This window comes from Sebastes umbrosus, chromosome 4, assembly GCF_015220745.1.
Source record: "Sebastes umbrosus isolate fSebUmb1 chromosome 4, fSebUmb1.pri, whole genome shotgun sequence".
Classification (NCBI taxonomy): Eukaryota; Metazoa; Chordata; class Actinopteri; order Perciformes; family Sebastidae; genus Sebastes; species Sebastes umbrosus.
In genome coordinates this window covers 34,824,240-34,839,897 of record NC_051272.1, presented here as the reverse complement: position 1 = coordinate 34,839,897, position 15,658 = coordinate 34,824,240, and the positions used below count along the sequence as shown (strand labels likewise).

At 42.6% G+C, this 15,658-nt stretch overlaps 1 protein-coding gene across 1 annotated transcript in view; it reads left to right on the top strand.

Moving 5' to 3' along the window:
- pard6a (par-6 family cell polarity regulator alpha) overlaps positions 1–15,658 on the top strand; it is a 37,789-nt gene that overhangs the window by 17,269 nt on the left and 4,862 nt on the right. The window contains exon 3 of the mRNA XM_037767931.1: positions 13,750–14,039. Coding sequence (XP_037623859.1) covers positions 13,750–14,039 — 290 coding nt within the window. The remainder of the gene's footprint in view (positions 1–13,749; positions 14,040–15,658) is intronic.

Here is a 15,658-nt window from a genome sequence, read left to right as displayed (position 1 = left end):
GTGAAATGTGGGGGGATGCACCGATTTATCGGCCAAACATCCGTATTGGCCGATATTCACCTTGTTCACTGCCATCAGCCTATCGGCACATGTCATGGCAGGGGCCGATGTTCATCTGTATCTGATGTGTATCTCTTGTGCTTGTTGATGATGCCTGTCAGTCCAACGAGGGGTGACATGGCAGCACCCAGAAAGCCTACATTACAGTGGGAACATCCTCCATGCCGTGCAGCCCGTGCAGCAGTCCGTCCCCCATCCAGTCCTGGGTGAGCAGAGTGCAGCAGCACGTCGGGCTGCCGCATCGTAGTTCCGCGGTTCCGCCGTTGCTCCGTCCAGCCCGGACAGCAGAGACAGTGAAGCCCGAGGCTGCACCAGCAGAGCAGAGCTCTCCATTCGCTACCCGGCAGCATTCTGCCGCTACTAGTCAACTAGTTAAAGTGCTAAAAAGGTCGACAAATATACTAGGGTGGCCGTTAATACTGTATATGGGAGGACGGCCGAGCAAAGTCAATGTGTGACGTCATTTTAACAGCAGAGTAACTGGATCCAACTGGTGCTCAGTAATGTAACGTTAGTTCTTCATGGTTTTCTACTGAAACTTGATTTGATGCTGTCGGATTGGTTCAAACCAAGTGGATCTGGGGAGTCGCGTGTAAGATAATCAAATGCAAATCCCCAAAACATTCACCAGAAATAAAGAATCCAGAGTTCAATAAAAAAAAAACCCACCACTTTTCAGAGATTTTAGCAATAAGTAACAAAAGATAGAAATTCAGTTTGCTCAGTTCAGTTTTTTACCCCACGAGTGAATCCTCTTCTCGAACATAAAGGATCTCTGCATCTCTGGAGCTGCTGCTGCATGGCGTTGTTGCGTGTGTGTGTGTGTGTCAAACTCAAACACAGAGAGCAGAGGACAAGGGCAGCCAAAGTTGGCGATTGGCAGCTGTTAATTTCGGACTCTGCAGGCATCGTATGGTACCTTCAGTACTGTAGAAAACGAGTACCGTCACGTTTTTAGAATTTTGGCATCGACTTGGTACCGAAGTATTGGTTCTCGTGACATCCCTACATTGCACCTATACTTTATGAAGGTAATGAAATAATAACACGGAGGCTCCGTAGTCTGCACCAAGACAGCAACAACTTTATTGCTCCAAACTTGTCAACAACTGCGCATCACCGCTTCACCGCTTCACCGCTTCCGTTCCACCCTTCACAATAAACTCCCCGGACACGTACACTGGATCACTGCTTACTAGAGGGAACTAAAGTCATTCAGAAATCAATAAAATAACTTACACTTGTTTACAATTTGCTATACGCCGAGCTAGCGTGCTGTGCTTGTGTAAACATAGCGGCGGTGGTTGACAGACTGCGGACAGAGCAGACTGAAATATTGCTTTTCTACATGTTTAACAGTTACATCATGTTTATGCTTGTTGAACAGGTGTATTGATGTTACTTACAGTAACAAGTTGTCGTCAACTCGACTTCACCGTGGCCTCTCTGATCAGCTGTTTTCCGACTTTGCTGTGTGTGTGTGTGTGTGTGTGTGTGTGTGTGTGTGTGTGTGTGTGTAGAGCTCCAAAGCCCAGTCACAGAGCTGGGAGGGGCTTCAGCGTGATAATAAATACTACTACTACTTTAATAACTGGTTTCGTTAACCATCCCTAAATATAAAGATCTTTCTTATTTATTGCATTTCACGTATAGTCTTTTGTGACGTGTTTATCTTGCATGTTCATATCGCGATGATGATGAAAATGTGATTAATCAGACAGCACTAATGTAGATATAGTAGAAAATGCTTCTATAGGTAAAAGTACCATACCAAATCACAATCAATGTTAAAGATGGATTTTGAATTGATTAATGCGGTATTGTCTGTAGCCGTGACAGCAGCATTTTCATGTTCAGTGGACTCACTTGCCTAACGTCCATAACACACACACACACACACACACACACACACACACACGCACACACACTTGTCAGGTGCCATGCTCGAATCCAACCTGCCAAACTTTCAGTGCCATAGCAGCAGAAGAATTGTAATTCAGTTTACAGTAACAAGATAATGTTGTTTAAGGACCCGAATCATTGAAATAATTTTGTCTTTGACACCACTTTGTTCTTAATTAACTTCACAGTCAAGCTACAAATGAGAACTCTTATGTGGCTTGTTTATTGATGAAACACTCGAGAGTACAGTACAACAAGTTCAGTACAGTAAGGTACCACAGGCTTCATCGGTATGTTTAAGCTTGTGATTTGTGTAGAAGAACGGTGGGTTAATGATTAAATGGCACACAGTACTGTACATCCTTTACCCTTTCTATAGTCATGGTTTGGGATGGCTTGGTTTAAAATCACAATCAAATGGCATTTTAAGATCTACATTTACTTAAAGGAACAGTGTGTAGCATTTCGGGGGATCTATTAGCAGAAATTGAATATAATATTGATATTTACGTTTTCTTTAGTGTATAATAATAATAGTAATATAATAATAATATAGTCTTGCAAAGGGAGGAGTGAGCAGAGGGGTTGCCACCAAATCCTACACACGGCACCTTTAATGTGTTACCTGTTTAACTGTTAAACTGTACTGTAGCACAATGAAACACAGTGAAGGGCCTTTATAGAAGTACGTGAACCAACGTGGAGAAAAATACAATTTGATCTGTTGAACGGAAGCGTTCTATTGTATTTTGCAGTTGTTGTGAGTCGGTGGTACAGTAGGGGTTAATACTCCACCCTCTCAGCGTGAAGTGTGTTCTTTGTCTCATGTCGTGCCCTCTCTGTCTCTTTCCATTGTACACCCGCCCATTGTAGACCTGTACTGGATTCAGCCATATGGCAGTCTATTGGGCTCCAGATGGTGGGTACTACAGAGTGAGGGCACTGTTACACACCAACACACACACACACACACACACACACACACACAAACACACGCACATGCACAAGCTTATGACAGCTGCAGATCACAGACACATGATGCTTTTGGGACAGATATGGGACAGACAAACACAGAGGCAGATGATTACATGATAATATCCCAATCATATTTTGTGAATGATCATCTATTAGTTTGTCATCCATTGTTTCAGTCACTAAAGCACACATTTCAGATAGAGGTCAGACAGTCGGTGCTCAAACTCGTCAGTAAAGTGGTTAGGCAGTGCATAATCCAGCCGGTAGTTTCTACTTGACAGTTATTTATTGTTCTCAGTGTATGCAGGGAAGAATGGCCTTCAGATCAATAAACTGAGACCCAGCAGTTAAAACATAGAAGCATTTCATTATGTTTACTTTAATATTCTTTGAGCTTATGAAATACAGATCTTTATTGACATTATGAATATATATTATCAAAGCTTTTCGGGTCCTCAGTGCATAAATATACAACTGAATGTGGCTTTACACACACGCAAAAACATGCACCTTCTAACAGAATTACACAGACACACACATGCCTACATGTATAAAATAGGATCTAATCGTATTTTACTATTTAAACATACAGTATCAAGTTTCACATAAAACACACCATGAACCAGCTTGTGTTGGCAGACTATAGGACCCATGGAAAGATGCATACAATAGATATGCTCTACCTTATAGGTCCATGGCTGACTGAATGATGCTCATTTTATAGTCTGTACTAGGGATGCACCGATACCACTTTTTTCAGACCGAGTACAAGAACAAGTACTTACATTTGGGTACGCGCCGATACCGAGTACCGACACGAGTACTTCTCTGTGCCAAAACACCCTCGTTAACAGCCAGCTGGAGGGTGTGAGCGACACACGGCAGGCTGGGAAGTACCACATACAAGGCGGTGCGCCGCCACCGGCTCTAGGTCGGCTCGGAAAGGCTCGGGGCGAAGGTGCTTCCCGGGGCTGTAGCCAAAGTGCTCGCTGCGCCCTCTCTCCCCGCCGGGTAGATACGGGGCCCCCTGCTCCCGGTGCGACTGTCAACCGGGGTGGACTGTCCTTAGTGTTACCCCAACCGCGTCGTGCCCCCAGGGCGAGGCTCGGCCCACGTAAAAGGCGCCAGGGGTCTGCGGCGATGTCTGCAACCCACCCGACCCCTCTTGAAACACGGACCAAGGAGTCTAACGCACGCGCGAGTCAGAGGGTGCAAGCAAAACCCCGTGATGCAATGAAAGTGAGAGCCGGCCGGCGCGCGCCGGCTGAGGTGCAATCCCGGCACCGTGGGGTCGGGTTCACCACCGGCCCGTCTCGGGGAGGTTGAGCGTGCACCGTCGGGGAGGTGGAGCGTGAGCGCGTGCGATAGGACCCGAAATTGGTGACAAGAGGTTAACGTCATGCTGCCGTAAAGTGGTATCGGTGCCGTTGTATCGGAGCCGTTTTGCGAGTACAAGTGCGAATATATGAGCACAGTATCAGATACGATACCCAATACTGGTATCGGTATCGGTTCATCCCTAGTCTGTACTCTCCATAACATAGTATAGTAATCATTGTATTCAATCAACCATTACTTGCAACATTTAAAGTAACAATCCATCCATTAGCTATATACCTGCTTATCCTTTTAGAGGGTCGCGGGTGGCTGGAGCCGATCCTATTTGACAAGATAGACCTGAACAGGTCGCCAGTCAATCACAGGACTGACTCTCCACATGCGTCTGTCTCGAGTGACCACTTGTGATTGGATCTCACTTCCCCGCTCTATATGCAAATAAGTGGGTAGTATTACACACGGCTAATACAGCAGACGTTGCGACGTAATATTACATGAATGTCAGTAGTAATATCCTACATATTTGTGAATTCTGGTACCTTTGATTAACCTAAAAATGTAAGGTTACTGTGTAACGGCGGTCCCCGTGATCTCAGTACCCTCCGACACCACTGCGCGGAGCACAAAACAGGGGGTTGAGGGCGGGCAGGCGGACGGGGCAGGTGTCAGATCTGTGCAGAGCACCAGAACAAAAACATGACACATCACCGACAGTATTATTATTAATATCCAAAACACACTCTCAGGGGTTTCTGTGACTTGAGAAATACAGCAGCAGCAGCAGGCAGTAATGCACATCCCGTGCCTATAGTCTGATATAGATAAGATATATTTTAATATGTTGCTATTTCCTATATTGAAAATACATTTGTACGGCCAGGATACTGTAGTGCACAGAAGCTGCTGTGCATCATACGCGGACAGTTTACAGAATATTTTTGGTTTGGATGTCGCCTTCGTTTTGTATGATTCTGACTAGACCAGAAATTTAGGAACATGACAGTCAAACAATACGGTAGGATTTACATGAGATTATAATGTTAATCAGATTTTGTGTGCATCCACTGCATTAAAGGACAGGGTCTGTCTCACATTTTGGGGAGGGAGAAAGCCTGCAATATCGTTCTATCCATCTACAGTGTGTGTGTGTGTGTGTGTGTGTGGGTGTGTGTGTGTGCGTGAGTTTAGAGGGGCTTAGCTGTGTCTGTGCCTTCAGGCTTTAGTCTGGCCCTTTCTGCTGAGGTTCTGTCTCTGTTCTGTCTGCCTCGTCAGGAAACTCTCTCCATTTAGAGAGTGTGTGAGTGTGTGGTGTGTGTGCATGTACGTGATGTGATGTGTGTGTATTAGTGTGTTTACTCTTACATTCATGTTGCTCTCTGGTGGTCGATACTGCTTCTCAGAGAGTGACCTAATGAACACACATGCAGTGAGAGAAACGGTGTGTGTGACAGACGGAAAAGAAAGAATGTAGTATGAGGAATGCAGCAGGTCAGGTATTTGTCTCCAGCAGAGAGGCTGCCCTCAATTTGTTTTGCTCTCCTGCTTTTTCCAACTAAATAAAAAAGCCCAGTGTGTGAGTTGGCAATTCATTTGTGTGTGTGAATGCTTTTTCATGCTCTTTCTCATTTATCGTGTTCAACAAACTGTGGAGAGCCGAGCAATGGAGAGAAACAACCAGTTTGATTGGTGTATCTGTATTTTGAGTGAGCATTACTGCCATGTCTGAGTGACAGTGAGGTGTTATTACCTGAACTACTGACACTGTTTGCTGTTACCTTTGTGTGCTAAGCTCTCTTATGACCTACAGTTAATTCAGCTGTGTGACTCCACTTCTAGACTACAACTCTGTGTATACAAAAAGACACAGTTGCATATGTGCTCCTTTGATAATAATAATAATAATAATAATAAATTCAACTTATATAGCGCTTTTCAGGAACTCAAAGACGCTTAACAATATAAACGGGAAGAAGTATGAGACAAACGACACACACGGGGGCACACTCATACACATAGACAGACAAATGGGTAAGGGTGGGGGGGCTAGGAGTAGGCAGAGGAGAAGAGATGGGTCTTGAGGCAGGACTGAAATAGAGGGAATCAGAGTCTCTGATGTCTTGTGGGAGGGAGTTCCAAAGCCTGGGAGCTGCCCTGGAGGATGCTCTGTCCCCAAAGCTACAAAGGTTGGACTTGGGGGTGGAGAGGAGACCAGCTGAGGTGGATCTGAGGGACCGTGAGGGTTGGTAGGGGGAGAGGAGGTCAGAGACACCCCTAGATGCCCAGGATATATGTTGAAAACGGTACATAATTTAGAGGCGAGCTCGGAGGAATCCTGGATGTTCCCTGTCTCACAGCTTTCTGTTTCATTTAAAGGCTAAATGAACACTGACTCACAAGAGGCAACAGCTCCTTCAGTGCCCTTCGTGTGCTGAAACTAAGCATTCCTGCACTTTTGGTCACACCCCGATCAGTGACATCACGGCAGGTATCCTCCCTCAGCTGGCACAGGCAGATTTTATTCAAATAGTTTGCTAACAAGCTGACAAGGAGGCTGCCAGGTTGCTTTGTTGGGCTCAGGATTCATAGCAACTTAGGAAAACAACAGACAGATGTCTGAGAGGTAGAGGGTGCAGTTAACATTTCATTAGTACAATGATGATAGACACAAATAATTGAAAAATAGTTGAAGCCAATAAAATGTTGGCTTCAATCCGACACTATTTCAGTCAGAATCTTTCTGTATTTCATGTTGCAAGAATTTTAAGGTTTATGCTCCTGGCTCCTGACTGTCAAAGAAACAATCCCTACGTGTGGTTTGTCCAGTCTTTGTAGGTTTCAACCAGTCTCCAGATGTGTCCCAAGCTTAAGTATGAATTTTGATGATGTGCTAACAAGTGGTGAGATGGTATGCACCGTGTCTGTTTGAATGGTCCGTGGCCTCCGATGTGTATACCTCCTTGATCTTTCTCGATTGATTTAGGAACATGTGGTGGTTGTGATCTTGTTGGCACTGCTTATAGGAAAAGATTAGAAGGATTGACCTTCACAGAAACCAGTTCCAAAGCATGTGCAAAGATTGTTTTTCACAACAGCAACATAAAGTAAGGTGTGGTTAAGCCACGAGCCTCAGTTATAAAACATCAGCTATCTGGCACGGAGCTTCAGGAAGTTGCTAATCATACCAAGAGTATGATTGAAGACCTGTCACCCAGTCATGTGATGGGCATGGCTCATTGCCTACAGAGAAAGGGAAACATTTGTGATTTATAGCCATTTAATGGGTTTGTCCATTCTGCATATTTTCAGCAATTAGTGGGTATGGTCTTGATAGTCCCGTGTCCCCATAAAAATCAGCTTTTTAACCCGGTGTGAGTCAAATGTTATTACTTTTACTCAGGGTTTTTGTTGGTGGCCGTGGTGTCTGTCCATGTTTCCTGGAAGATTTGTACAGCTGGGTTTCCACCAAGAACTTCCTGATAATTTTAGTCCCGGAACTACTTTTCAATGAACTAAAAGGTTCCTTCAGCCTCTTGTTGTCTGCGTTTCTATGCGGTTCGTTTGGGCAGTTGTGAACACAGTAACTGTACTGGTGTGGACCAAAACAACCGGTCCAAGACTGCATACAAGAGGTGGTCTCAGACCATTTCCAAGCACACCAAAACGCAGGCTTCCTGTGCCGGCATTTGTTGAGATGGACACAGGTAAAAGACTTATGCGGAAGTCCGATGTGTGCTTGATGTCTGGGCCAAGAGAACATAGAGAATATGCAAAATAAAGTCCACAAAAGTAGTGGCATTTATAAAGTCATTGGAGATAAACTGGAGGAGAAGGGATTCATGCACACAGTAGTTCAGTTCTGAGTCAAAGTGAAAAAACTTCAAAGTGTAACAATATATAAAAATCTGCGAGTCCCTGTTTAGAAGTGACAGCTCAAGACAAAAAAAAGATAAATTTGCTCCTTCCCTTGCTCCTGCAGACAGAGTGTTGTAACGCCTGGCAGACACACAGCTGACAACCTGCTAAACTAAACTAAATGTGCGATGGAGACTTTTACTGGGAAAGTGGCTGCATGTCCGCGACACTACACACAGCAGCGTGGATGCTAAGTTAACGCTACGGGACGGGTGAACTGAGTACTCCGTTGTCTGTTATGCTCATACACTGCAGCTGGCGCGAGGCACAAATCTTGTCGGTTAATGACTAATAATCGGTTAACGAGGGTCAGTTATCGGTTAATAACATTTTTCGAAATTAGCATCCCTATTATGAAGATATTGTGCCAGTAGAGATGGTTCCTGAGCCTCTGAGCAGGACTCAGTCCACAGTATAAATACAGACTGCAGCTGTTATTCATGTGCAGGTGTTTGTTAAACAGGTAACAGGCTACAGAGAGAAAACACTACTGCTCTACCTGTGAGAAGAACTGTGTTCCTTTATTAGTCTCTACAGCTGTTAGAGCCGACTGACAGCTGATCCAGCTGTGATCAGCTGCCGCCGTCATCAGAAACGGACGTCGCTTCACGTGATGCTTCAGATTGAAAGGACGTCTCATTTCTCTAAAAACATATTTCCTCATTTCCTCTATCCTCGCATGATTTCCTTCACAAAGACGCAAGTGAGGGAAACGTGGATGCAATTAAGAGACTTGGGATGTACCCATTACATACCCAACGCCCCCACCGTTGTTTTGCTTTTTTTTTTACGGAAATACAACCCATTTAGACGACGGATGTTACAAACTGAAAGAGAAAGAGTCTGCTCCGTACGGAGTCTCAGCTCAGAGAAGCAGGAGTCAGATTCCACACACAGGATGAGAGAGAGTTGACAGACAAGACAATGGCGAAGGATTTGGTTCCGAAGCAAAAATCAAAAGCGTCTATTCGGCAATAGTTTGGATTTAAACCCAAATCTATAAGAGAACCATAATGTTAATGAGGCACTCGCCGTGAGGAGGACGGAGCGTTCACAGCCAGAGTGTGCTGCAGAGCCGTGCCGGGTGGAAACCCTCGGCCCCACATTTACTATATACATGCACAGCCAGATATCAATGGATTATTGGATCACATCTGAGTCACATCTGGAATGGAATAAACCCTTTAAACCTTTCAATCTGACCCCTATCATCCCTTTCAGTTCATCACACAGCAGTGCTTAAAGATGCTCCCGGGGTACAGTAAAGGCTATCACTCATATGGTTCCCTGTTGATAATAATCCACAGTGTGTCCGTGTCACACACTGATAGAGGCAGCTGATGCCTCATAGAAGGAGACCAAAAAGATTGAGATTAAATCTGCTAGTATTTAATCTTCTTCAGAGTCTAAACCCCTCCACAGCTTGCTCAGACACAAAGGTTTCTAGAAATCGTGTACAATCCTTTGGTATTAATCTTGAATCAATCAGGCAAGTTAGTGGGGCTGCAGTCTTAGTTAAAGTCTCAGCATGGGGAGGGGTGGCACATTCAGTAGGATACACACACTCAGACCGGACAATACAAAAATCATATTCTAATGTTGTTGTGAAAATATGATTAAATGGTTTTACGTGCATCAATTACTAACATACAAGAGTTTAATATGTTTTCCCCTGTCATATTATACATTGAATCCTTTGCCTGAACAAGGCCTTTATTTACCCCTCTAGAGAGGCTTTTATTTGAACCAGGCATCTCTAAGAGGCAAAGTTAACGCGATAATAACACGTTAACGCAAATATATTTCAACACCACTAATTTCTTTAACGCAACTTGCAACTTTTAGGTTGTAGCAGGTTCAGTTTTAAAGCTAGAAAACCTAAGGAATCCATCGGTACCAACCATGTCATACTAGCTTGTCGCGAAGGAGGCTATATAACGCTCCAAACTTACGCTAAATTTTGGCGAGGAAAAACTGTCATGGCCATTTTTTCTAAGGGGTCCCTCGACCTCTGACCTCAAGATATGTGAATGTAAATGGGTTCTATGGGTACCTACGAGTCTCCCCTTTACAGACACGCCCACTTTATGATAATCACATGCAGTTTTGGGGCAAGTTATAGTCAAGTCAGCACACTGACACACTGACAGCTGTTGTTGCCTGTTGGGCTGCAGTTTGCCATGTTATGATTTGAGCATATTGTTTTATGCTAAATGCAGTACCTGTGAGGGTTTCTGGACAATATCTGTCATTGTTTTGTGTTGCTAATTGATTTCCAATAATAAATATATATGTACATTTGGATAAAGCAGCATATACTTTAGGTCCACTCCCATGTTGTTAAGAGTATAAAATACTTCACAAATTATGATTAATTACGATTAACTATGGACAATCATGTAATTAATTGTGATTTAATATTTGAATCAATTGACAGCCCTACTAATTTCTCCTGTTTTATAAGCATATTTGATCACATTTTAGTAAGACCTGTTTTCTGATCTGCTCCTGTTTTGATTTGCTTTTGATGCAATCTCAATACTTCCATGTTTACCTGTTGCCTTGATACAGTACAATGTACATTTCCACAGTACTAATTCCATCATAAATCAGTCTGCTATTTCGGAATTTCTCTTAACAGAAATACTTTCATACCAGGGCTGCACAGTGATGCAGTGGTTAGCACTATTGCCTCACAGCAGTCCCACAGTCCAAAGACATGCAGGTTAGGTTCATTGTTGACTCTAAATGTCCCGTAGATGTGTTATTGTCTGTCTCCATGTGTCAGTCCTGTGATAGTCTGATGACCTGTCCAGGGTGTACCCCGCCTTCACCCAATGTCAGCTGGGATCAGCTCCCTCAATAGGATAAGCGGTTACAGATAATGGATGGACTTTCGTACTACTACTTTAGTATATACTCACTATGAGTTTAGACTACTGTAACTCACTGTATTCTTGTCTCATCCAACACTACCTCTCCAAACTTCAACTAGTTCAAAATGCTGCAGCAAGATACTACCTGCTGGAGGAGATCAGGCAGGCTAGGCTAATAATAAGCCAACCACCTTACGGTACTGCCAGCTGTGAGCTGTGATCTGTTTTTAAAGTCACGCACCTTGGCGTGTATTATGTATTTGTAAAGCACTCTGTAACTTGTTTTTGAAAAGTGCTATATAAATAAAGGTATTATTATTATTATGATTATTATAAGTATGAGTTCTGGTAATTTTTTTTTTTTTTTTTTTTAAGTTATTTTTTTGGGGGCATTTTCCATTTTTATGACAGGACAGTGGATAGAGTCTTGAAAGGGGGGAGAGAGAGAGTGGATGCGGAAAGGGCCACAGGCCGGATTCGAACCCGGGCCGCCGCGGTCAGGACCAAGCCTTAATACATGGACGCCTGCTCTACCAACTGAGCTAACCCAGGCGCCCGAGTTCTGGTAATTTTTGATGGGAATTTGTCATGATTATGCTTATATCAAGAATAATGATTAAGATTAATCTTGAAACTATAAATGTCAGTTGCAGCTGATTCACTTGTTCACCAGCTAGAGCTGGTAATCTTCTTCAAAAACATTATTTTCATTTGACGACTGACAAAAATAAAAGGAAAAGATGTGGTATCTGTGGCTGTGGCAGGACTGTAATAAGCCTTTGGCCTAGATGAAGTTGATCGGATGAGCGGTTCTCCAGATATACCAATAGCACACAGAGGGAGGGAGTGACAGAGATTCCTGGCTTCATAGTGAGATGTAGAATCACTTTTAATTATTGTTGTAGTTCAAGAAGTGTTAGCAGTTGAAGTTTTAGCAGTAATTGTACTTACTAGTGGTGATAAGTGTAGTTGTACTGATGATGAAGTTGTTGAGATTTTAGCAGTAGCCAGTAAAGTGCTTTTAGGAGTTGAAGTAGTGGAATGGAATTAGTAGGAAGAAGTCAGGAACATTCATTCATTCAATAATAATCCATCTTTCTGGTCATGTAATATGTTTTTGGAGAAGTCGTGCTGTCAGCTCATCATTGATGAAAAATAAATAAAGAAAGAGGAAAGAAGTGTGAAGTGTGAAATTAGAGAATTATGTGGATATATAAATATCCCTTTGCACATACGCCCAGAGTCACGGATCCAGATATGAAATTCGACACAGAGAATAATGTTTTTGGACTGAATTGTGTTAATGTTTCTCCAAACAAAAATGAAGAAAAACAGTCAAATGTACTGTTCCACTTGATTAGATTATATAGACAAACCTGTGATGGAGCTCTGAAGTATGTGAATAAGCCAGTGGTCCTTTACCTCTCCTCCTCCTCTTCCTCTGTTCTCTCCCACACCGCTCTGTGACTGACTGCCAGGGGTCACCCCTGCTGTAGCTTCCCACAACCTCCTGATTCTGATTAGTTCTGTCAAATCTGGATTTCAGTGAAGGTTTTGAAAGTCCACTGCCAGTGTTTCTTTATTTGAATTATTACTGCAACATCTGCATGTTTCAACTACTAAATACTACTTAATTGATTTCCAATAATAAATATATACGTACATTTGCATAAAGCAGCATATTTGCCCACAAATCTCCCTTTAAGGTACATTTTGAACGGATAAAAAATTTGCGATTAATTTGCCATTGATCGCGATTAGCTATGGACGATCATGCGATTAATCACGATTAAATATTTTAATTGATTGACATCCCTAATATTTATTATTGGAAATCAATTAACAACACAAAACAATGACAGATATTGTCCAGAAACCCTCACAGGTACTGCATTTAGCATAAAACAATATGCTCAGATCATAACATGGCAAGAGAACAACAGACAACAACAGCTGTCAGTGTGTCAGAGTGCTGACTTGACTATGACTTGTCCCAAACTGCATGTGATGATCATAAAGTGGGCATGTCTGTAAAGGGGAGACTCGTGGGTACACATAGAACCCATTTACATTCATATATCTTGGGGTCAGGGGTCAAGGGACCCCTTTGAAAGTGGCCATGCCAGTTTTTAGCATTATGTAACCTTTGCAACAAGCTAGTATGATATGGTTGGTACCAATGGATTCATTAGATTTTTCTAGTTTCATATTATACCAGTATCTTCTTCTAGCTTTGATACTAAGCCCGCTACAACCTCTGAAATATTGATTGGGTTAATGCGTTAAAGAAATTAGTGGCATTAAAGCGATTTAGCGTTAACGTGTTATTATCATGTTAACATTGACAGCCCTAGTAATAATGTATTACATTCTGCACAAAATTGTTATTATGTTAAGCGCTGAATATTACATTTTTAGCTTTTATTACATTTAAATATTACATTATGCAGTTATTACATTATGACTTGCTACACGTGATCTACCAGGTACACAAGGATGATTTTTATGCCCAAGTTTCTATCACTTGACAGCTAAGTCAGTCATCAGGCCAGATTCCCAGACTGTTATATACAAACATTCCTTTAAATTGAAAGTAAAATTGGAAATGTTGATTTTTTTTTTTTTTAAAGGGTCACAATTTAAATAATGAACTGTTCTCTCCATCCTTATGTGTTTCTTCTTTCAGAGGATGAACCTGTAGTTTTCGCCACCAACTCTCTCCAGAGGCGTAAAAAGGGGTTGGGCTTGACTGGACTGCGCACCACCGGCTCAGGCTCCACCCACTCAAAGAGCAAACCGGGCCTTATGATTGGCCTGCCACAGAACTTCAGACAGATTTCATCCATCATCGATGTGGACATCTTACCTGAGACACACCGGCGTGTACGACTCCACAAGCACGGTACCCACAAACCGCTGGGCTTCTACATCCGTGACGGGGTGAGCGTGCGGGTGACACCGCAGGGCGTAGAGAAGGTGAGAGAAATTATATTATTTCATTCATCTTTGGAAATATTACATGACATTTAAATGAGGAGGATTAAACATTTGGGGGCACTTTATTTTATGGATCTAATTGGAGAAAAAGTTCTACACATTTTTGGGTTGTCCGTCCCCGTCCCTAATGTCAGAACTGAATTACTGAACTTATTAAAAACGAATGTATAAAAGATCACACCATAGGGCAGGCACTTAACTATATATACTATAATACTTGGCAGGTGATTGGATGAACCATCTGTCAATCAAACTAACGAACAGTTGCTTCTCTGTGTCGTCTCACACACCTACTGTAAGTCACGCCTGTAGCTGCCAGTAGCTCCTCACCGGACGCTGATTGGTCCGTGTTCTGTCTTGCTGGACACAAACGTGTTACTTGAAGCCTGACAAGATGGATTTTTGTGTGATATGTGATCCCGCGATTCTCGCGTGTCATCAAGGTAATCTCTGAGCAGTGGAAGGGTATAAACTCTCACAGTCAGCACCGTCATTGTGAAATGGAAGCTCAAAAAAGACTCGACGTAGAGCAGGCCATCCAGACAAAAATAATAACTGGGTAAGAAGGTCAGGGTGACCAAGAAATGATCCATCTCTCAAACAGAGTTCCACTGCCTTTGCTGCCTTTACTGGGTACAATCTCAAGCAAGTCAGGTTTGTGCATCAGTGATACAACAGGTTGGATAATACATTTTGATCAGTATACAATAATGATCAGTAAGGCCAGCCAGGCCAAGGTATTGCTGCACCTCTCAGTAAGCAGAATTCTCTGTAGAGGTTCCCACCATACCTGACCAAGTATCATAGTGAGGGTGGCCCAGTGATATTACTGTTACTGTTAAAGGTTAAAAATTGATAACAGTGGCCCTGTTCAGACCTGGTATTAACATGCGTCTTGGGTGATCCGATCACAAGTGGACAGCTCTCAGTACGTCTGTTCACACCTGACATTAGAATGCGTCTCTGTTAACGCTAACAGTAACAGTAATCATTGTGACTGTTACTGTTACCGTTAACGCTAACAGTAACGCTAATGATTGCTGTAAAACATAGATTGAGAGTTAGCATTAACGCTAACAGTAACGGTAATGGCCCAGTGTTATTACTGTTACCGTTAACGCTAACAGTAACGCTAATGATTGCTGTAAAACATAGATTGAGAGTTAGCATTAACTCTAACAGTAACGCTAATGGCCCAGTGTCATTACTGTTAGTGTTAACTCTAACAGTAACGCTAATGGCCCAGTGTCATTACTGTTAGCGTTAACGCTAACAGTAACGGTAATGATTGTGAGGGTGGCCCAGTGTCATTACTGTTACCGTTAACGCTAACAGTAACGCTAATGGCCCAGTGTCATTACTGTTATCAGTAACGCTAACAGTAACGGTAATGATTGTGAGGGTGGCCCAGTGTCATTACTGCTCATTTAATTTAGAGGAATAATGTGTTTATTCTTCTCCACACAGTGTATGTTCATATAATATATTAATTTCTAAGTAATAAGTCCGTAACAATACTTTTGATAGAATTTTAGTGGCATGATAATTGATTATTTAATTTTGACTTGAAGTCTTTAAAAGAGACTCGACTGATGTGA